Source organism: Lytechinus pictus, chromosome 6, assembly GCF_037042905.1.
Source record: "Lytechinus pictus isolate F3 Inbred chromosome 6, Lp3.0, whole genome shotgun sequence".
NCBI lineage: Eukaryota > Metazoa > Echinodermata > Echinoidea > Temnopleuroida > Toxopneustidae > Lytechinus > Lytechinus pictus.
In genome coordinates, this window is record NC_087250.1 from 10,323,590 (window position 1) to 10,347,075 (window position 23,486).

Here is a 23,486-nt window from a genome sequence, read left to right on the forward strand (position 1 = left end):
CCCCTGGCCCTCCGTACCCCTCCTCCAAGCTACCATTCTGAGTTGTTGCACACCATGGCGCCCGTATTCTGAAGTCGGGTTTAACTTAAACTCAGGTTTAAAGTTGTGGTTTAAGTATGGGAAGCCAATTGTTACATAAATCACTAACGATAGAGATATCATATCTCAGCTCATTTGGCTCTCAAATCATTCATAATTGTCTAGGAAGTATATCAGATTATTGTCTTCACCATCAATGAATCAGGAAAGAGCACAGTAATCATAAGAAACATACAACTTAATTAAAAAATTGATACTTTTGGCTTCCCATACTTAAACCACAACTTTAAACCTGAGTTTAAGTTAAACCCGACTTCAGAATACAGGCCCATGAATCTTGTAAAAGGACTACCCTCTCCCCACCCCTCGCGCTCCATCCCCACCCCTTTCCCAGCCACTAACTTACCTTTCCTTCTAGGTTGAGTTGTTGCATGTCTTGATCACTGTTACCGATTCCGATGAAGGCACAGACCTGGCTTCCCGCTTCCGTCTCTCCGTCCTTCAGCATCTGTTCCCGCTTCCTCTTCCAGCCGGGATTCAGAAGATAGATACAAGGAGGGGGGCAGAAGAATCTATAAAAAAAAAAAAAACAGAAAAAATAGTTTAAAGGGGGAGTGAACTGTGTGGTCTCTCATTGACTGTGTGTTATAAATACATAGTCTTAAAATATACGTTTTCAGATATCTACTAAAAATACTTCAGAGAATAAATTGACCTATAATTGTATTTGTATATAGAGAAACTAAAATGTTTTGAGAGGAAAAGTAATTGTTTTGCTACTTGGTAACATAATTATTGCGGTATAAATGTATTGAATAGTTAAAGGAGACTGAAACCTTTGGAACAAGAATGCTTGTGTGAAATGCTTGTGTGAAAAATCAGAGAAACAGATCAACAAAAGTTTGAGAAAAATCGGACAAATAATGAGAAAGTTATGAGCATTGCGATCACTAATGCTATGGAGATCCTCATATTGGCAATGCGACAAAAAATGTGTGATGTCACTTGTGAACAACTCTCCCCATTACTGTAGTATATATTTCACTTTAATAAACTGCCTCTTTTTTCACATCTATCAGTAGAGCATATACATGTATTCTTTCTATAGGAGGGCATATAATACAGATTTTAAAGAATACATCATGAATATAGTTTGTATCACCATAATAAAAAGCAAGAAGAGACATCTTGGGGGTATTTTTTAGTCCATCAAAGGAAAGTTGTTCACATGTGACATCACACATCCTTGTCGCATTGCCAATCATAAATGTGTGATTTTTAAATAGCTGGTCTAAATGGATTTATTTTATGCTATTGTATGATCTCAAAAGAGTCCCCTATAAAGTTCATTGAAGAAACAATGAAAAAAAGTTGAAAAAACAAAAAAATACATAAGAAATTGCAAAAAAAAAAATATAATACATAAGAGATTGATCTGATATCGCAATCGCAAGAGAGTTTCTACACCAAACATTTTAGAGCTTTATTCAGGGAGTAAGGATAAAAAAATAGCAATTTGCATGACATACATTACTATAAAATTTTGTAGATTATGTCCCAGACAACCTGCGTGCCAAATTTAGACATGCAGTCAACGACCGAGATCTCAATGGGGGGGGGGGGGGGGCGTCACTGCACCCTCCCCCCCCCCCCTTTGAGATCTCAGCCATATGTTCTCATGGGCCCGTATTCTGAAGTCGGGTTTAACTTAAACTCAGGTTTAAAGTTGTGGTTAAAGTATGGATAGCCAATTGTAACATAAATCACTAACAGTAGAGATATCATATTTCAGCTCATTTGGCTCTCAAATCATTCATAATTGTCTAGGAAGTGTAAATAGAGTATCGTCTTCACCATCGATGAATCAGGAAAGAGCACAGTAAATATAAGAAACATACAACTTAATTAAAATTTTGACACTTTTGGCTTCCCATAATTTTAGCACAGAGTTAGACCATGGCCTAAGTTAAACCTGACTTCAGAATATGGGCCATGATCTCCCAAAATTCCTCAGCCTACACTGGCACTGTAACTAGATGTACATGTACTTACCTTTTCTCATTCCCGTAAGATTTCTGGGCTACTTTTGCATGCTGTATGACGACCGTCTGGTGGCACCTGTCCTCTAAGTAGTTTTTCATTGATTCTTTGGTTAATCTTTGGCCTCTATAATAATGGAAAATGATATCAAAGCAAAGATAAATATTCAGACCTGCCAACCTCTGGGAAATAAAAATTGTATTCTGTGATAAAAAAGTGTATTTATGCGCACTGCTCTTGCAGATGAAAAAAAAAACATTTAAAAATGTGTATATATCACCCAGGTTTTAACAAAATGATTGAAAAAAAAGTTACCTGAAATTACATTGATCTAATAACCATATTTGTGTAGGTTTTATGAAATAGATACATATAGAGATGATTTTTCTCAATAAATTACGATACAAAAACATATTTTTAAAAGAAAAAACGTAATGCTGTATTTTGGTTGCAAAAATGTACTTAATACGCCAAAAACATACTGGTTGGCAGGTCTGCATGTAGGCTAAAAGCAGAGCTGATTTCAGGTATTAAAATGAATTCATCATATCAATATTGCCATTATCGAGGCTCACAAGCTGTCAAAACATAAAGATAAATAAACAAGTATCAACAAATTTTGGAACAATGTGACAATATACGTTCATGAATAACCTTTGGCAAGAATTTAAATAATGATAAAATTAATATTAAAAAAAAAATGAATTATTAAAAAAAATATAGACAAATCAAAATATTAAAAGAGTACACTGTAAGAAAGGAATGATATGGAATAAACTTCCAAAAGAAATCCGCTATGTTTCTTGTCTCACCACTTTCAAAAGTTCTCTGAAAACCTGGTTATTCACACAAGCTTTTATGTAATTGTTATTCGCCCCCTCTTAGGTTTTCTATCTTCTTTTTCTTTTTCCTTTTCTTTTCTTTTCTTTATTGCGCCATGAGCATCTTTTTATGATAGATACCGGCGCATTACAAATGTTCATATTATTATAAAACAACTCTCATAGTCCAAACTATTTATTTTTAAAGTATTTTATTTCATACCTTGAAAGTAGTTCATCCGGATGCATAGCTGTCGTCCCAGCATTGGGAGGGGAAGAGCTGGGGGCGGGGCTAGGAGGGCTATGTACTGAGGTTGCTAGGGTGTTGCTATGGTGAGGGCTTGACGTCCTGGCGACCATGCTCAATGCTTGCGAGTGTGACGGGATACCGGCTGAGCCTGAATTTAAGAAAATGGATAATAAAAATGGAGATGACCATTTAATACATAAAAGTATCTGTAAATAAAATGAAATGAATATTCATGTATTGCATTATAAATACAGATATAATATTAACAATAAAAATAGTTAATAATACAATTTATTATTGATAATAATGAAAAATATAATTATTGTATTAATAAATAATAATAAATGTACATATCATAACAATAATGAGAAGCAATGTTTTTTATGATAACAATAATAATAAAAACAGGTGCACATGACAAAACCTGATTGCCCCATGTGCATTGTGCATCATTATCAACTCAAATTTATCTAATGACTTGAAAATAACAAATATACCAATTATTCAAAATGGTGTACATGTACATCATGTCACCATCTTCCCATCTACAGGTAGATCAAAAATAAATAATAAAAGTATCTTTTCTTATAATAAGTTTTACATCAGATTATTTAATTTAATTCACAATCAGGTGCGGCCCTCAATACACGCATATAAATGTACATGTACAGCAGAGGACTCCACTCCCTGATAAAGTACATTACACATGTACACCTAGCCATGGGAAATGATTTTGAATCCATAATTCTGTATCGGGTATCCCCTGTCTATGAGGCAAACTCCCTTACACAGTGTAACAAATGATGGGAAAATCGAGGCCCAATGACATCTGTACAATGCACTCATGATCATCATCACATGCCTAGTCTGATTTGCAGACTCCTTTTTGGCTGGCTTCCTACATGTACATGTACTGTATATCTGGCCTCTCAGACCTGTCCCCTTCAGAAGTTGACCATAGACACGCAATCACGTCCAAAATACTGTACCTTGCATGTTGCCTTGGACCTAGTCTAAAAAATATTATCTACATGTATTTATTGCGTGAAAATTGCTAAATTTATGCCAATGTACACTGTATGCATAATTAGTACAGTATGCTAAATCATTCTTTTTGCATAATTATTATGCAAAATCATTCTTTTTGCATAATTAGTATGCAAATACATTCTTTTTTCTCTTACATGTACAGTACATGTACCTCCAATAAAAAGCTCCAAATGTTCTCATTTTTGGTGTAGAAACTCTGATTGTTAGCCGATGTTCTTTAAAAATTGTGATATCATATCAATTTTCTATGTGCATACATGTTATTGTATTGTACTTTGCAACCTTTTGATTTTCATGTTTTTTCAATGAAATTTGTCACTGATACATGTACATGTGTACATGTGGTCCCACACAGCATCAGATCAATATTTTGAAACAGTAAAACAGGGCTCCACACTAACCCTTTGTTTCTACTGGTCCAACCTGTTCATGTCGGACTAGTTTAGATACCCAGTTTTTCCATTTTTTCTGGTCCAAACCTAAAATTTACTGGTCCCCCCAAATAAAGGAAAACTTAAATTAATTTTGCTGTCTTTTATTGCTTTCAATGCCCCCCCCCCCCCACCAAAAAGAAAATGTGCCTAGTACATACACAAAATAATTCATGAGAGCCATTTTTGTAATATACAAAAGAGGAGAAAATATTATTTGTATCAGTTTTACTGGTCATGTCGGCACAGTAAATCTAGCCATTTCTGAAGAAATACTGGTCCAACAGCAACTCTTACTGGTCTGGGTCCGCCAGACCAGAGCCAGTGTTGCGCGTTGAGTAAAAGCAAAAGTAATTCATGTTTGGTTGAAAACACATTTTGTATTTACATTGTACACAAAATTATTTTTGGGGGCAATTTTTGGTTTGACATTATAAAGCGGAACTTCAGAACCGCAAATTTGAAGGTACGGGAGATTCAAAGGAAATAGGCACAGAATATTAAGAGAGCTTTTCACATTCCAAAATATTACCCGAAAAGTCGAGGGAGGGTCTCCAAGCCGACCCCTCCCCCAAGGCAATGAAGGCATACCGGTAGTCACATGTACATGTAGGGTTCAAGATGAAAAAGAGGTTTACGAGAGCCTCCATAGTGGCAAAGCCCCATTTAATGTACATGTACCAATTAGCATATTAAAATGTTGAATGATAAACAGGGCCCCGTTGCATAAAAGTAACTTGCCATCCAACGCTAGCTACATGTACCATGGTAACAGTGATCAACAGCCAATCAGAATAAAGGATTCCATGCAAGTTGGCAAAGCATGGCAAAGTTAACATACGTGTAATGGTAAATTTAACTTTTATGCATCAGGTTCCAAGAGGTCTGTTTTACAAGACTATCCACAGGCCATTGTGTTTTGTGTTTCACCTACTGGAAATATGATCCTTTCTATATTACCATTTTTTAATTAACTTCAATGGCAAAGTGCACATGGGTGAGTTTCTACAAACTCTAGATCTACATGCATGTAACATTTTGCATCTTTCATAATGACTTTTACTTATTGTTAAAGGGGAAGTTTACCCTGACTAGTTTGTTGTAAAATAATAGCATTAAAAATTTAAAACGATAACAAATTTAAAATATTGCTGAAGATTTGAGAAAATCCATTCAATCTATTCAATAACGTGGAAGAGCCGTGGTGTAGTGGTTCTGACTCTCGCCTTGTAAACAGAGGGTCGTGTGTTCGAATCCCACCGCGGTCTAGCGTCCTTTGGCAAGGCGTTAATCCACACTTTGCCACTCTCGACCCAGGTGCTAAATGGGTACCCGGTAGGATGCGAAAGATATTGTATGTTTGATTTTGCCAGCGCCATAATGAGGCTGCGATGAATGCAAGGAATGCTCCCCAGGGAGTGGAAATTGTGCACTTTTCGTGCGGGATTGAAATGAATCCAATGACCGGGGTAATAATATGCTGTAACGCGCTTTGAGCCATTCTGGGAAAAGCGCTCTATAAAAATTGGCTATTATTATTAGGTGGTCTGTCAACGACAGATCACCTTTTATGTTTGTCCAAATTTTCTTTCTTTATTTATTAGGTGGTCTGTCTATGACAGATCACCTCTTATGTTTGTCCGAATTTTCTTTATTTTTATTTATTTCTTATTTTTATTTCCTCCATTTCTTGTGGACAGCAAATCTCAGAAAGTTCATATTCAATAATCATCAAAATATCACCACATATCAACATCAATAAGACCTCAATTCTGCAAGAATCTTAATGTCATGACGTCATCATGACGTCATCTAGACGCCATTTTGTAAAATCACATTATCAATCATATCTCCATTATCAATTATCAAAAATAAATCAAATTCACATGACATAAACTTCAGATCAAGGGTCATCAGGTCATGTCATCAAAGGTCACCTGAAGGTCACGACGCGCGCGTACGCGCGCGTCAAAATTTTAAAATGCTCAAAATCACTTTTTGACCAAAACAGAGTACGTTTTAGGTCATTTTAAGCATTTCAAAAAATTGCGCGCGCAAACGTATGCGCGCGCGTTTCCGCGCGTAACGCCTCAATGCAACTCAGAAACACCGTTTTTTTTATTTCATTGCATTGATCATATAATTTTGAGCAATTTGATACCTTGATCAACCTTCTACGACCATTAATAAGGAAATTAACACCCGTTAAAGTTTGCAGCACGTGTGCGCGCGAGCTCTCACTATAGGCCATATATGGGCAAAAACATGCCTATAGAAAATCCGCTGTAGCTCTTCAGAACGCATGGGGACCCCCAATTTTTTTTTCATATTTTGATAGAGTATGAACTAGAGATATAATTTCATGTCTCATTTGACCCTCAATTATATTATGACGTCATCAAAATGGCGTCGGAATTCAAAAAAATCCATTTTGCCTATTATGACGTCATTATAATTATGCAAATCTTGCTCTAACTCCGTGAATATTGGTCAATTTTCACCCAATTTTTGATATGTTGTAGCTTAGTTCTTACTCTTTCTGAGTTATTGCCTTTATTTTTCATTTTGATAGACAAATCATCCTCAAAAATTGCAAATAATAATGGCATGTCATTTTTACTCATTTTGCGTGTAATCTCTATGGGACATGACTTTTTCTCAAAACTAGATTCTACATTCTTCTATTTCGTAAGCCATATCTCCAATTTTTGTTGCTAGTTATCCCTGAGCTTTTAGTATGTTGTAGCTGAGATTCTAAGCTTTCGGTTGCGTTTCCTTCATTTTCCGATCAGATGTCGGGATCATGCCCGTAATTCACTTGCAAGATTGGATTTGAGATTCTGGTGTTTTGCTTACGTGTTAAGTCTATGGGAAATATTCTAGCTCAATCGGTTAGGCGTCAGACTTACTTCTCATTCCATCATGCAGGCAGGGGTTCGAGTCCGCGGGTGAACATGATTTTTTTTTTTTTTAGCTATCTTGCCCCCGATCAATTATAAGAATTCTAACAAATAATAGCTAAAATATTGCAAAATAAAACAGATTATAATTACTTTTTATATCATATCTATTTATCTGTCTGTCTATCTACCTACATCACATCTCTCTGTCTAATATATATTTTTCTGTTTGAATACGTCCCTCTCTCTCTATCTATCCATATGTCTGTCTGTCTATCTACCTACATTGTATATCTATTCTGTCTGTTTATCTATCTATCTCTCTCTCTGTGTGTCTAATACGCTATATTTATTATTTATTTATTTATTTATTAACAATATTTCAACAGGATACCCAATCAACAAAAAATTGCTCTCCCTTGGGGTCCTGCATATTAAAAAAACAATCACAATATATCTTGTTATAAACATAAAATTAACATGAGAAAATGTACATACATTATGATATATAATTATATTTAATTATTATATATATGTATCTATCTGTTTAGATATGTCTATCTATCTAGCCATCTATATATCTGCCTGTCTCTATCTATCTATCTATCTATCTATATATCTGTCTGTCTGTCTCTCTATCTAGCTATCTATCTATTCATCTATATGTCTGTCTCTCTATCTATCTCTGTCTCTCTATCAATCTATATGTCTGTCTCTTACGAGATAGCTCGTAATAGCTTCATGATATGTCTGTCTCTCTATCTATATGTCTGTCTAGATCTATCTGTCTATCTATCTATCTGTCTGTCTCTCTTTCTATCTATATGTTTATCTATGTTTTATTAATATAACCACCAATCATCTCTCTCTCTCTCTATCTATCTATATATCTATCAATCAATCTATCGATCTATAAGTCTGTCTCTCTATCTATCTATATGTCTGTGTCTCTATCTATCTATATGTCTATGTTTTATTAATATAACCACCTATAATTGATCTCTCCATTCATCACTCCATCCATCTACTATAATTATATATCTTTCTTGTATGTATCTGTTTGATTATGTAAATCTGTTTGTCTATCTATTTTTCAATCTAATATCTGTTTAAATATTTTTTTCCTGTTTATCTATCTATACGACAGACCACCTAATTCGTCCGCATGACGAATTAAAATCTAGTTAATATTAAAAGTTTTTGATCTGTGATGTCATTCATAAACAAGCAGTTTCCCCATATGATATGTAATATAAAATGCATAAATTTCAAGAACTTTTTTAATGGCTTGTGATGACTTATTTTTTTTTTTTTAATTCTTAGGAGCATACTGTATAAAATGATTTGTGTATTGATATACTGGAGGTACAATTAAAACCATTTTCAATTTTCTGAGAAAATGCCATTTATTTTTTTACCATACAAATTACAATATAGGAAAGCTGCTCAAATAATTAGAATTTGAATAACTTTTTTATTCCTTGAATTATTTTCCTCAAACCTTTGCCAACATTTGTTTTTCTTCTATTTTTTAGATTAATTTTTCATGGTGAACTTCCCCTTTATAAGAGGACAGGTCCACCCAACAAAAAGTTGATTTGAATAAAACAGAAAATTCAAATAAGCATACATGTAACACTGAAAACTTCACCCAATTTGGTTGTAAAATAAGAAAGTTATGACATTTCAAAGTGTTGATTTTCATGTACATCCTGTACACAGTATGCAAATGAGGGGACTGATGACATCCCAACTCACTATACATGTACAGTATATTTCATATGATTTTTTATGATCTCCTTATTGTCACGTGAAATAGTTTTATTCCACCCTGAACAAATGTGGGAATGTCATTGTTTTGACATTTTGTGGTTCAAGCAAAATTGTCCTTATTGTCAAATCTGTAAACTTTGATGAGATATTCTATAATTCAAACAATAAAAAATTTTTTTTAAAGATATAGTGTGTGACCAAGGAGATATCACCTTTGATATCTCCTTGGTGTGACATCACTGACTCTCTCATTTGCATATCACTGTACAGTATCAATATACAAATAATGCACGTAAGCACCTGCATGCAGGACCAAATAAATAATGAACGATGTGCGAGAAGAGCCAATGGATATACCGCACCGAGGTCCTCTATGCACAAGAATGCGTGTATTGTTTGTTCCCCCCCCCCCTCACCCATGTTACTGAGTTGCCCCGAATGCTATATTTGATCTAAATTCTAGATCATTCCAGAATCGCACTATCCTGCACTCTGATGTCAGAGTGCAGGATAGTGCATTTGATATGACATCAGAGTGCAGGATAGTGCATTGTGGATGAAATAATAGTGCAATTCGCTGAATATCACGTGCTATATTTGATCTAAATTCTAGATCATTCCAGAATCGCACTATCCTGCACTCTGATGTCAGAGTGCAGGATAGTGCATTTGATATGACGTCAGAGTGCAGGATAGTGCATTGTGGATGAAATAATAGTGCAATTCGCTGAATATCATGTGATCCGAATTGGACCAATCAGATTACAGAACATTCTTGCGAGTTGTATAATGTTGTACTGTACATACTATACATTAACTTTCTTCTTTTAAATCTGATTTTGATAAAATTTTCAGAATTATGCTCATTTGGTTGGTGCCATGACATTGCTCCGACGACAAGTGCTCTGCTGCAAATTCCACACATTAATGGAATGACCAACTTCAACCCTGGATTTAACATTATACCATAGCCTATCCTAAACCTAACATAAAACCCTTTTGCCACCGTTACCCAACATCCAAGAAGAAATAAAGCCTGGAGCAATTGTCGCCGGAGCGAATGTCGTGACACTGATTTTTTTCTGTGTTGATTCAAATCAACCTTCTTGAAAACTTGACCTTTACAATTTAATGCATTAAAGTTCAAACTAAAAAGGATCTTCTTCAGGTTAATGGGGAACAAGGAATACAAAAAGTAATACGAATGAACACAGTGCAAGAGATACATGTAAATGTAGGCAAGTAATTACATGTAGCTTTGCTTTAAGTGTAGCTTTTTAAAGGTAATTAAAAAAATTACAAATTAAGACTTGAACAATCAAAACTGAAAACAAATACATACATGTAAGTATATACATGTAGTACATGAAAGCTGAAAAATAAAAAATCAAATTGATAAAAAAAATTAAAAAGTTCATGAAAAGAGAATGAAGCTGATGACTGAATGATACTGAAATTGAAAAAAAGACAAAGTAATTACTGTTTGAAAATCTGAATTGAAATAATTTCAAAAACAGAATACATGTACCTTAAAGGTCAAGTCCACCCCAGAATTTTTTTTTATTTGAATATAAGAGAAAAATCAAACCAGCATAACGGTGAAAAATTCCTCAAAATCAGATGTAAAATAAGAAACTTATGACATTTTTAAGTTTTGCTTATTTTTCACAAAACAATTATATGCATAACTCAGTGACATGCAAATGGGTCAGTCGATGATGTCCATCACTCACTATTACTTTTGCGTTTTATTGTTTTATTGTTTGAATTATACAATATTTCATTTTTTATAGATTTGACAATAAGGACCGACTTGACTGAACCATCTGTAATGTTCAGAGAGGAATTAATCGTTGTTTCACTTGAAAATGAGGAGAAAATTAGAATATTTCATATATCATCATATAATAAACAATACAAAAGAAATAGTGAGTGGATGATGTCATCAGTCTCCTCATTTGCATACCAACCAGGATGTGCATATAACTGTTTTGTGAAATTAAGCGAAACTTTAAAATGTCATAATTTTCTTATTTTACATCCGATTTTGATGAAATTTTCAGTGTTATGCTTGTTGGATTTTTCTCTTTTCATTCAAATAAACTTTTGTTGGGGTGGACTTGTCCTTTAATGATAAATCTGTTAAACTTACCGTGATATTTCATGGAATCGTTCGCCACTTGAATGACAGTACCGTATGAGATACCCGAAGCCCCGCCCACGGCGCCCATTATGAGTTGATGTTGACCCCGTGACATCATGTGCAGGTCATCGCTCAGGTCCCTCCCACCGGCGACGCCCATACCACGTTGCGATAGGTTGAGGGCCTCGTACGACGCATGCTGATTCATACTGGTGCGTTATGAGTTGCATATATTGAGTTTCTAAAGTAGTTGAAGTCCGATTGGAGCTTCGCATGTGTTCACAGACAAACTTTAGTCCGGTCGCTATGTCAGGTCGCAATGATAATAGCTGACATGACTAGTCTTTTGTCCAAGTTTCAATTGATTTTGAGGTGAACAACTCCAAAGAGCTCCTGAAAAATATATATAGTTTTACTGCTCAGTCCAGGATGCCTAATTTTGCGTAACATTTAGCAATCTAGGCACGTATTATACAATGTTTGCTTTGACAAAAATTACTTGAAAATATCTCAAAGTGGTATAATAAAATGGAAGCAACAAGGAGAATTGGCACGGTGTTTGGTTACAAAAGATGAAAGATGAATTGCATACGGTATAACATTTACATGTATGTTTAGAAAAATTAATTTCAGTCCCACATGATCAACCTGATGTCGGCATTTTCACAGGAACGTCGGACCCACAATGTAAAGACTAGTCAAGGTTGGTTCTGACATAATGCGGTGCATGCAGGTTCTTTCTTCACTTTTGAACAGCTTGGTATCAAAGCGTCGTGTTGAGGGAAGTTGGAATGATTGACAAATGGTAGACTGACTCATAGCGTGGAGCTGACGTTGGCTTGCAGGTCTCCTTCAGTGCGAATGCCCCAGGTGCCCTGCATCCTTCGAACATCACTCGATGGGCCCATCTTGGAAGAAGAAATCCTGGAAAATAAAACAAGAATAACATGTAAGTCACACTGGCGGATGCCATCCAGGATGGACACAAAACATATGCATACAGGGGTGTATTTTCATTTGGTCCAATGCCAACTCGTCTGCTATCATTTAGTCTACTGGTGGTCATAGATTGGACGCCAGAGTGATGTAAACTTGTTTGTTCTGTTTGTTTGTTTTTCTTTGTAATATTGATGATATTTTAATTGGATATTTATTTCGTATTATGTATCTTAATTCATGTAATGTGATTTTAATATGTACGCACGGACGTTCAGAAGAACAGCCATTGGCTGAAGTTCGTTTACCGTGTTGAAATAAAATAAATGAAAATTGAAAATGAAATGAAAATGATAGACGAACTGGTGATTAGACAAAGTGATGATTTTGGACTAAACGTGATGGTTTTGGACTAAATGGTTGTTAGACAAAATATTGATGGACGGAATGGCATTAGACTTTGAAGGTACATGTAGACCATGTGGTGAGTGGATGAGCTGGCAGTGGGCGAAATGGAAATTTTATACCCATACAAGACCCAGCAGACGAGCAAAATTTCAGGGGGGGGGGGCTCCATCCGTTTTCATCCGCACCAGAAATGGACAAAATTTGTGAAAATTTGCGAAAAGGACGGACATGGGCAGTATGTAGCGGGAATGTAATAAAAGGTTGTTCAACGGTAGCATTGCGGTTGGAAGTGGATGACAGCTCCAAATGGGTCACCGGGGAATAATTGCGAAGCGGACGCATTGCGGAAAGAGCAGATGCTTTGCGGTCGAAGCGGAAATCCCCATTCATTGCATGCAATGCTGCAGCTTATCCAATGTTGCAGATTTACATGCAGGCAGTACAGGGGCCGCGGAAGCGGGGGGGGGGGGGCTTCAGCCCCCCTTTTTTTCCAAAACCGTGTACAAAAAGTCAAAAACGTAAAAAGTACAATAGGATTGTGATTTTTTGCATGGTCAGCCCCCTCCATTTTTGGCTCAAGCCCCCCCCCCCCCCACTCTGAAAACTGTTCCACAGCCCCTGCAGTATGTTGTGAAAGCAAGCCCCAAAAAATGAAAACTTAATTTTTTGCCTCCATACAGTGATGATCAGACACATACTACTCCAATTTCATGCCCCCTTCTATAAGAAAAATATTCTATTAACTCATCGTGTTCCATCATAATATTGAAATTTATATTTGGAGGAACTGCTCATAGTCATACATACATGTATGACATCACAAATTAAAAAATTAAAAAATATAAAGAAAGTAAAAACCACCTCTCTTATTCTTTATTTTTCTCTATTTTTTATTTTTTAACCAACTTTTTTTCAGGGTGAATTTTTTTTTTTTTTATTAAAAAAGCTATAGATTATTAGCTGGTCTTCCCAGATCTGTTACGAGAAAATCAGAAATTCTCGACAAGCATCAAGAAATCGCCACTTTGCAGGCAGAGGTCTTCAAAGTAAGTAAAATGTGATACCAACCGATTTTATGGCATTCAACCTCCATCTGATACGGTACAATAACATGTATGTCTCCTACTCCTAGACTTCTTTTTAATTCAAAGCATTGCAAAAGTATCAAGCGCAAATTAAAGAAGAATGAAACTCTTGGAGCAAGTTAGCTTTTGTAAAAGCAGAAAAATCAAAGAACAAGATCAACAAAAGTGTGAGTAAAATAGGAATAGGACTAGCAATAGAAGAATTATGAGCATTTGAATGTCGAGATCACTAATGCTATGGAGATCCTCCTATTGGCAATGCGGCCAAGATCTATGATGTCACAGATGAACAACTCTCCCCTTTTGGACACTGAAAATATACCCAAAAACATCTCTTTTTGCTCATTCTAATCATATGACAAACGATTCATCAGTGATATAATGTTGTGAAACCTCTGTACTTGTCCTCTCATAAAGAGAACACCTCACCTTGTGATAGACTCTATGAAAGTGAGAATATAAGTGAAATAAGTACTAAAGTAATGAGGGAGTTGTACATGTGTGACATCACAGATCTTAGTTGCATTGCCAATGGGAGGATCTACATGGCATTAGTGATCTCAATATTCAAATGCTCATAACTTTCTTATTATTCATTCAATCTTCCTCAAACTTTCAACAATATGTTTCTTTGATTTTTCTCTTTGATCTGATTCAGCTGGTTTCAAGGGTTTCATTCTCCTTTAAGGTCACACTGATTCATGACACTTTTTCAGCCGAGCGCACAAGCTGGTTGATCGCCATAGAATTTTGAGATAACGATACCAGCAAAACAATGACCTTAATCCTTATTTTATAATTCCATCGAGCAATTTCTATTTCTAGTCTGGGATCTTGCCTTTCGTTATGGTATTTACGAGTTGATTATTTATGAATTGTGAGAAATTTTCGATTGAATATTAACTTAATGATAATTTTTAAAATGTGCGCAAGTTATGGTCACCCAGAAATGCTGTAACTTTTCCTCTCTTTTTTTAATCACACTACCGTACTGCCAAAATAATAATCGTGACAGAGACTAGACAAGAATAACCCCCCGTTCTGGGGATTACTGGGGATTTATTGAACAATTTCTGACATTTTAGTACTCTCTACCTGTGTCATAGCTTACCGTATAAGGATTACCAATTGCAATGTATAAAATCACCGCCAAGCGCATTGCAGAGACCAGAGTGCAGCGTAGTTCGCTCCTGCTACAATCAGCCGCAAGCGCAAGCCAGGCCCAGTGCATAGATCACGACCACTGCGTTGCACAGGGCCTGCACTTGTCACCCTCATCGGCATCGCATCATCACCATTCGCAAGTTCATCTCTCTCATAGTTAACCCTCTAATCTTACAAAACATGATCAAACGCTCTGAACATCATCCACAACAACCATTCTTCACTTCTAACCTTATAAGCAACGATAATCATATATTTACCGCATTAAATCCAATTATGACGAAAAGTTTCTGCACCACTTTTTACGGAGTCCTCTTCCAGCTCCAGACACCAACTTCGCGTTAATTTGGGCGAATCTTCTCACCCACTCGGCAAATTCCCACGATCAATTTGCGTAATACAATTTAGAAATACATTTATAGAAATTTGTATGAATTTAAATGGCGTTTCTAATTCTTTAAATATCATAAATAATTCTTAAATTCTTGTTAATATTTTAATAATACAAGTTACTACAAGAATATGAAATATTTTAAGAAAAATAATCAAATAACCAGCTGAAAATCGTCCACGAAAATCACTTGTGAAATTGGCAACCGCTTGTTTCGGTCCTGAAAAGCACACCGTGGGAACTTTACATAGTTGATTATGAGCCGTGGGAATGGCTGTTCCCATCGAAACTACCCTCCCCCTGGATTAGATAACGGGGTCAGACAAGGGCGACTCGGCCTTTGTTCGCTGCCCTGCAGTTGGTTTCGAACAATGCGATAGACCTCCTGTTTTTCCCATGCCCTACACTGTTGTGTGTCTCGGATTAAAATCTCAAACAAAACATCGCTACCCGTTCTCGAGTTGCCATTACTAAAGATTTGCAAGGAGGATATGTTTCGACCCCAAAACAACGTTGATCTGGGAATAGCTTACAGTTTATTTCAACATCGAGTAAAAAAAAGTTCATTCCAATGTTGACCTTGGCTTCCTCAGAGGGGACATGTGGATAAAAAGGCAAATGCCTAATTTGCATACAGATTTCCCAGGCAAGGCTGGTGGACGCGTCCATTATTTTTAGGGAGAATTATGAACCTGTCGTTTTAAATGAACTTCCCTAATATCAATATTTCTGACTAAAAGAATGATTGCCTGCCTTTAAGTCTTTTAACATTCTTATCCATACAGTTCTTTATGAATTATGCAGAACAATATATGTTTTCTATTTTTTAATTTAATTCTGTGGAACCCCATAATCGACTAGTCCATGATTGTGCAGCGACCATACCCAGGCACAAAGAAACTTCTTTTACATCTTCAAATTCCCAGTACACAATGGTTTCGGAACTGCGCGACCTAGTTGACAGTCATGTTCAGGGCAAATTGAACTTGTGTAAATGGGCGGAGGCGGCCCCTTCGATCAATTCTCTGAAGGAGAAAAAAAATATGGGACATCGTATCAGGCCATTATTGTCAAAAAAATGACACCACAGAGATCACGATTTTTGTCACTTTATTCTCCTTTCTTTCTCTCTGATTCTGAATGTGAAAAAAATGTAACAAAAATAATTATTTGTGAGATTGGAATGATTAAAAATATAAGAACAAAATCCACTAAATATTAATAAATAAAGAAGAAAAACGGATGAAATATAAATGAACAGTAATTAACAGTAATCTTTCTTATATCAGTATCATTATTATCGTTCATTTAAATACGATATAATTTGATTAAACCACCTTGACGTCAAAATTATAGGGGGCACGTCAGGACGGTGAGGGGATGAGCACCCCCCACCGTATTTCATTTTCTGTTATTTTTTATGATTTATTTGTTTGAGTATTGATTTCTTGATTTCAATGATTTGTTCATTCGTTTTTTATTGATTTTTTATGTATTCATTCATTTATTTGTTCTATTATTTATCTATTAATTCATTCATTCAATTACTTGAGCCTTTTTTTTTTTGCTCGGGCAGAAAATTACACCACTGCCCCGCACACCCATTTCGAGGAACCATTACTAAATTGGCTTTCCGTTTGTTTTTTTTTAATCATATTTTTACAGGCGTGTTTCAAGAATACATGATCACTAAAATAAAATCAGGTGTCAAATTAAAAAGTTCTATAAGACAATTAAGTCGATAAAAAAGAAAACAGTCATATTATACGGCATGGCTCATAGAAGGAATGATGACATCACATGTTGTCTTCTGTCTTATTAATTGGTCTTGTATAAATGACGTCATCTCATCTGTATAGGTTATTTTGCCAACAAATATAGCACATGCCACCGCCCCTGTCGATAAATCAGTAACTGCAAATAAAAAAAATATAAAAAAAACAGAGGTAGCATTTCTGAGACAGCGGCCTGCCCGGAATAAACTGTTTCGGTATATCTGCAGACAGGATACACTATAATAAATTTCTCAAAACAACTAGCATTTCCCCCCATTTTATCACGGGGGGGGGGGGGGGCAGTCAAATGTATTGCTGTACACACGCGTGGCCAAATTATTTCCAAACACCCCCGAGTTTTTCTCTGTGTGCAAAATAATCCCCTACACAAGTTTTCGCAGGCTTTATATACACATTTTGGCCCCTAAACAAGTTGTTGCCAGAATATGACCCCGGGGAAAAAGCTTGGAGGGAAAATACCCTAAACACGTTTGGCTAGCCTTAACAAAAAAAAAAGCTTTTGAAAAAAACATTCCCTAAATTTATACATTTCACCCTGCAATTGACCATTGACCAGTCTTTCAAAACTATACTTTTTTTAATCGGTGTTTTTGATACCCTTAAAGGGATGGTCCGGGCTGAAAATATTGATATCTTAATACATAGAGTAGAATTCAATGAGCAAAATGCCCCCGGCCCAAATTTCATCAAAATCGGATAACAAATAATAAAATTATTGAAGTTTAAAGTTTAGCAATTTGACTTATTAATTAGGTGGGCTGATGATGTCACATCCCCATTTTCCGTTTTCTTATGTTATTACATAAAATCATAAATTTTTCATTATTTCATACTTGTGTGAATAATATGTCTCCCTTAAAATGAAATAAGTTGCAGCAATGAATATTAGTGCATTATTGCTGCAAGAATTGTCAATCCAATTTTTCTAGTTCTTGGAGGAAAAAATTTGAATAAACCTAATTTCATATACTAAAATACAAAAGAACAAGTGTGGATGTGACATCATCATCATTAATATTTGACACTGGAAAAAAAATGAATATGTTGAATTTATTGTAGAAGCTTATTCGTAATGTATAATTATTATTATCTATAATTATGTATTGGAAGATGTCTGATGTTGTGTTTTATTGTAACACTTAAGAAAAATAGTGTTAAATTTATGAGTTGTCAAGGTGTTAATGAATTTGTAAAGACATCAAACTTCTATTTGTTTGTTTTTTTATTTTGTATATGAATTGAAGTTGTCATTAAAAAATACTTAATACAAAAAAACTTTACTGGGGTGGACTTGACCTTTAAACATCGGTACTATAATTCTCGTCATCGAACTTCATAATGGGATTGCTCCTAAACTGTATACCGCCATCTCGTGTTGAAGATTCTAAATCATCTCAGTTTTACGATCGATGATTGCTTTGTTTTTTTCCGTGTGGAGATCTCAATGGTGTCGGGTGAATCATAGAGATATATTACTAATTTGATTTCAATACACTACTGGGACGATGGAACAGGATATTATTTTATTTCGGGGGGGGGGGGGGTAGAGATAAAAAAAAATCCTAAACAAAAGCTCATTTTATTAAATACTCCAGGCTGACAATATTCATATTCAATAAATATAAATAGAGTAAAATTCACAAAGCAAAATGCGGAAAATTTGATCAAAATCGGATAACAAATAAAACAAAGTTATTGGATATTTAAGATTTGCATTATTCCGGTGAAACAGTTCTTGGCATGTCTTCGTAAATATTCAGTGAGCAAAATGACGATGTCATATCCCCAATTGTTCTTTTGTATTTTGAAGTTAGGTTTATTCAAATTGTTTTTCTACCAAGCACTAAATCAATTGGATTGACAACTGATTAAGTGCATTAGTTATTTATTGCTGCAACTTATGATAATGGAGACACTTTATTAACACAGTCATGTAAGAGAAAATGAAACAATTATAATTTCATGTGATAACATAAGAAAAAGGAATGTGGGGATGTGACATCATCAGCCCACCTAATGAATATTCATGATGACGTGCATATTAACTGTTTTCACAATAATATCGCTAAACTTTAAATTTCAATAACTGCGTTATTTGTTATCCGAATTTGATGAAAATTGAAGCATTTTGCTTTGTGAATTTTACTCTCTTTGAAATATTTTCAGCCCGGAGTATCCCTATCGGGGGGGGGGGGCAGTGCTGTAACCTACCCCGAAAATACCTGGGAGGGGTCCCATTGCCCCAGCATAGTTCAATTACTAGTACAATAGAAATAGGTTTATCCACCAGCACTCTTGGTTTTTTTTAAGGGGGGTATGCGATTTTTTCCCCATTTTGTTTGGCATTCCTTTAGCAACCAATCCCCATCCCCCTTGATGAAGTGAGTAAACTGTTACCCCATTAATAATGTCTTCTCTAAGAAATTGTTTACAGTTCACATTTTCTCTGAAGTTTGACAAGCACCAACAAAGGAGAAAAGAAGAAGACAAAATAATGATCAAGGAAAGTTCACAAATCTACAATGGGGGGGGGGGGGGGGGGTCATTATTTTCCATCCATTGGGGAACTTAATCATATTAAGTCCTTTGGAATCACAATGAGACGTTAAATGGTATGTGATACATGTTATATAACAACTGAATATTGTTATTAATCTTATCAAGTGATGGGGGGGGGGCAAACAATAACCCAAATTTTAAAATTTTAAATTTGTGTCGTCAAAGATAAGCAGCGCATTTTTACCTTTTGTGATAGAAATTATCAAAATGCCACTTTCTAACAAAAATTGAATTTATGCAGGGGAAATATTCTGTCACATAGTCAGTCGCTTTGATAAGAAAAATGTTTTAATTCATCATGCTCCATTATTAATCAAAATTGGAATTCATGGAATTTATATTACATGATTTATGGGGGAGTTGCTCGCATAATGACATCACAAATTTAAAGGACAAGTCCAACCCAACAAAAAGTTGATTTGAATAAATAGATACAAATCCAACAAGCATAACACTTAAAATTTTATCAAAATCGGATGTAAAATAAGAAAGTTATGACATTTTAGAGTTTCGCTCAATTTCACAAAACAGTTTATGCACATCCGGTCGATATGCAAATGAGGGGACCGATGACATCACTCACTCACTATTTCTTTTGTATTCTATGATATGAAATACGAAATATTCTCCTCATCATCCCGTGAAACAAAGTTACATTTTCCCCTGAACATGTGGAATTACCAATGTTTAACATTCTATGGTTAAAGTTGGTCCTTATTGTCAAATCTGTAAAAATTGAAATGTGTATAATTCAAATAATTAAAAACAAAAGAAATAGTGAGAGAGGGACATCATCGACTCTGTCGTTTGCATGTGACTACATTGTGCATATAACTATTTAAAAAAAAAAACGGAACTTCGAAATGTCATGACTTTCTTATTTTACATCCGATTTTGATGAAATTTTCAGCATAATGCTTGTCTGATTTTTTTCTATTGATTCAGATGAACAGTTTTCTGGGGGTGGACTTGACTTTTAACAAAATTGGGATTCATGAAATTCATATTACATGATTCATGGGGAGCTGCTCTATATGTCACTGACATCACAAATTTAAGGGGGGGGGGAAATGAATTCATATCCCCCTTACTCATTGATGGATTTCCATCAAAATTTCATCGACATTTTTTCTCCAAAGTTCTCAAATTTTGTTTAACTAAATTATAAAATGGGTGAACTTCCTGTTTTATGCTTCCAGAAGCTAAACAGATGGGGGGGGGGTGGGGTGAGCATGTGTACATCCACAAATGACATCAAATGCTTCAGACAAAATCAAGTTGATATACCTTTCCTCTGTTTAATCAAAATTATTGTAATGCTTGAAATGGATACAATTTCACATCCTCTTCATAATACATGATACCTACATTGATGGAGAATGGCAGTTAAATATATATATATAAAAAATGAGCAAGAATACACAGATTATATAATTTCTTTAAATAAAATGGAAAAGCTACAGTACAAGGTCTGATTAAAAATATATATTAAATACATTACAAGGTCATATTAAACACCCTCCTACATAGTGACTTACACGACTAATAAATAATGCTGGGTTCAAACAAGATGGTGTCCCATGTTAACATACAACTGAGTACTTCAAAGTATACATTATATAAAATCATAGGGTGCTATTCTGATAATCAAACATTTAACCCCAGACTAGAACAAGAGTTTTAGTTCAAACTCTGACCTCTACGGAAAAGCTTATTTGAAATTTTCACTTCTTTAACTTTACTATTTGTATAAAAAAAATGTGCAAGATAATAATATAAAATGAACTGTATACCCACAGTATCACATACTTTTCATTTTACGGCATGATCAATTTTCTGGACAATTTTTTTGGCCGCAGAATTGGAATAATATAATAATTAGTAAAGGAGTTGATAACTGGCACTCTATAAAAGTGTAGTCGAAGTTTCATGTCATTGATGTGTTATAAACTGAGAATTTAAGTGCAATTTTTAGTCACTCAAATCTTTGTGAAACACTCCCCCGGGCATTCATACCCAAAATCCTGTCCAATATTGACGATTTCAAGCTTTTCGACGCAATCCCTGACGTTTACTCCACAAACGCATATTTTGGCAAAAGAAAATGAATTAAAAAAAAATGTTTTTGCAGAGGCAATGGTAAAAAGCATTTTTCCACACAATTAAGTGTTGGCAATTTGTCACCTATCCCATACAGCTGCAAAATAGAAATCATTTCTGTTTGTGTGTGTTTAATGCTCCGTGTCCGTGATCGTTCAGTGACATCGTAAAAAATTGTTGGTGCTAGAATGAGGAAATTTGATCACACTGCGTTAGTTAGTAACAATGTGAAAATGAAGCAAGGTGATAAAATATCATAATGCCTCTGGTGACAAAAGGGCATAACTACCATTTGAAAATGAGTAACATGTAGATAGTTTACAATACTCAGTAAGTCATAATTAACAAGGAGAGCGATACAAAATAACGGAAATAAGCCCTTTTGTTTCATAATCCACATGTTAAAAGTACACGCCACCAACATCTTCATGTAAGTAGTAAAGCCCATGATTTCCCACAATGTCTCAAAAACACTAAAATGTCAGTTATGCCCTTTGTCATGGGGGCAGTTTAGGTGGCAATAAAAAATTATATTAGAAAAATATATCCTTGATTAAGTCCTATAAGGAAGGATGTGCATTATTACCTTCATACAAAACAATAAACAAAATCAATTCATTTCAAATGCCTGAATTACATGTAGGTGGGGATTTCAAACTTGGTAGCATGATTAAATATATGTCCACTCCATTCCTGGAAAAAAAAATTCTCTGTTGAGGCTTATTAAGAGAGCATCTAGTTACTTGAACCCAAAATGGAGTGGCTCTCAAATTTGACTTCATAGGGAAACTAAATTTATATACCACAAAATATAGAGACTGAGTAGATTTGTGAGTGAATCTCTGAGTGAAATGAAAAAAAAAAATCAAATTTGAATCTGAACAATTTTGTATCCAACAAACCTCACATTGATATAAATGACTATGAACAGAATGATACTACATGTACATGGCAATACATCCCTTAATATCTAACCCATTCATTGACCATATTAGAACAAAAAAAAAATCATGTTTTCAAAATGTGGGCGCACCCATGAGAAAGTACATCAGGTTTCTAGGTAATGTTTTCTGTGTTCATCACAATAATCATTTTGGGCTCACAGGTCAACATTTAGAAAATTTACTAATATGAGATGAAAAAGAGAGCAAGTCCTTCTATATGTATGCATGTACACATAACTTCGGTCACGATATAAAACTCCATGAAGGCAGTTAACAAGGGAATACATGAACATGATAAATTATGCTGCATAAAATGAAAATAAAGATGATACAATATTCAAATTTTTGTTAAATATTAATATACTTCATGTGAAGTGTATTTGAAGAAATAAATTCATATTCAAATAGAAGTACATTCATGCAGTTTGGATATTTACCAAATAAACTGGCATCTTTCAAAAGATTTGTTTTATCGGACGATACTTCAGGTTTACCGATACCCACAATATATTTTTTTTCCTGAACATCAAACACATTGAGGTCATTGTCGACTGTCGAGTAGCACATGTAAATGTTTATTCGTGGGGACTTTTTCACAAAGATGTTTATAAAAAGTTACGAATGACTATACAAACTGGAATACAGCGAGCCAAGTA

At 35.0% G+C, this 23,486-nt stretch overlaps 1 protein-coding gene across 1 annotated transcript in view; it reads right to left on the minus strand.

The window, feature by feature from the left end:
• Positions 1–15,667, minus strand: part of LOC129263827 (recombining binding protein suppressor of hairless-like) — a 30,150-nt gene extending 14,483 nt beyond the window's left edge. The window contains exons 1-5 of the mRNA XM_064100881.1: positions 15,301–15,667; positions 11,457–12,371; positions 3,124–3,298; positions 2,092–2,205; positions 446–611 (exon numbers count right to left, since the gene is read on the minus strand). Of these exons, the coding sequence (XP_063956951.1) occupies positions 446–611; positions 2,092–2,205; positions 3,124–3,298; positions 11,457–11,655 (654 nt within the window). The 5' untranslated portion in view covers positions 11,656–12,371; positions 15,301–15,667. The remainder of the gene's footprint in view (positions 1–445; positions 612–2,091; positions 2,206–3,123; positions 3,299–11,456; positions 12,372–15,300) is intronic.
• Positions 15,668–23,486: the final 7,819 nt, after the last annotated feature.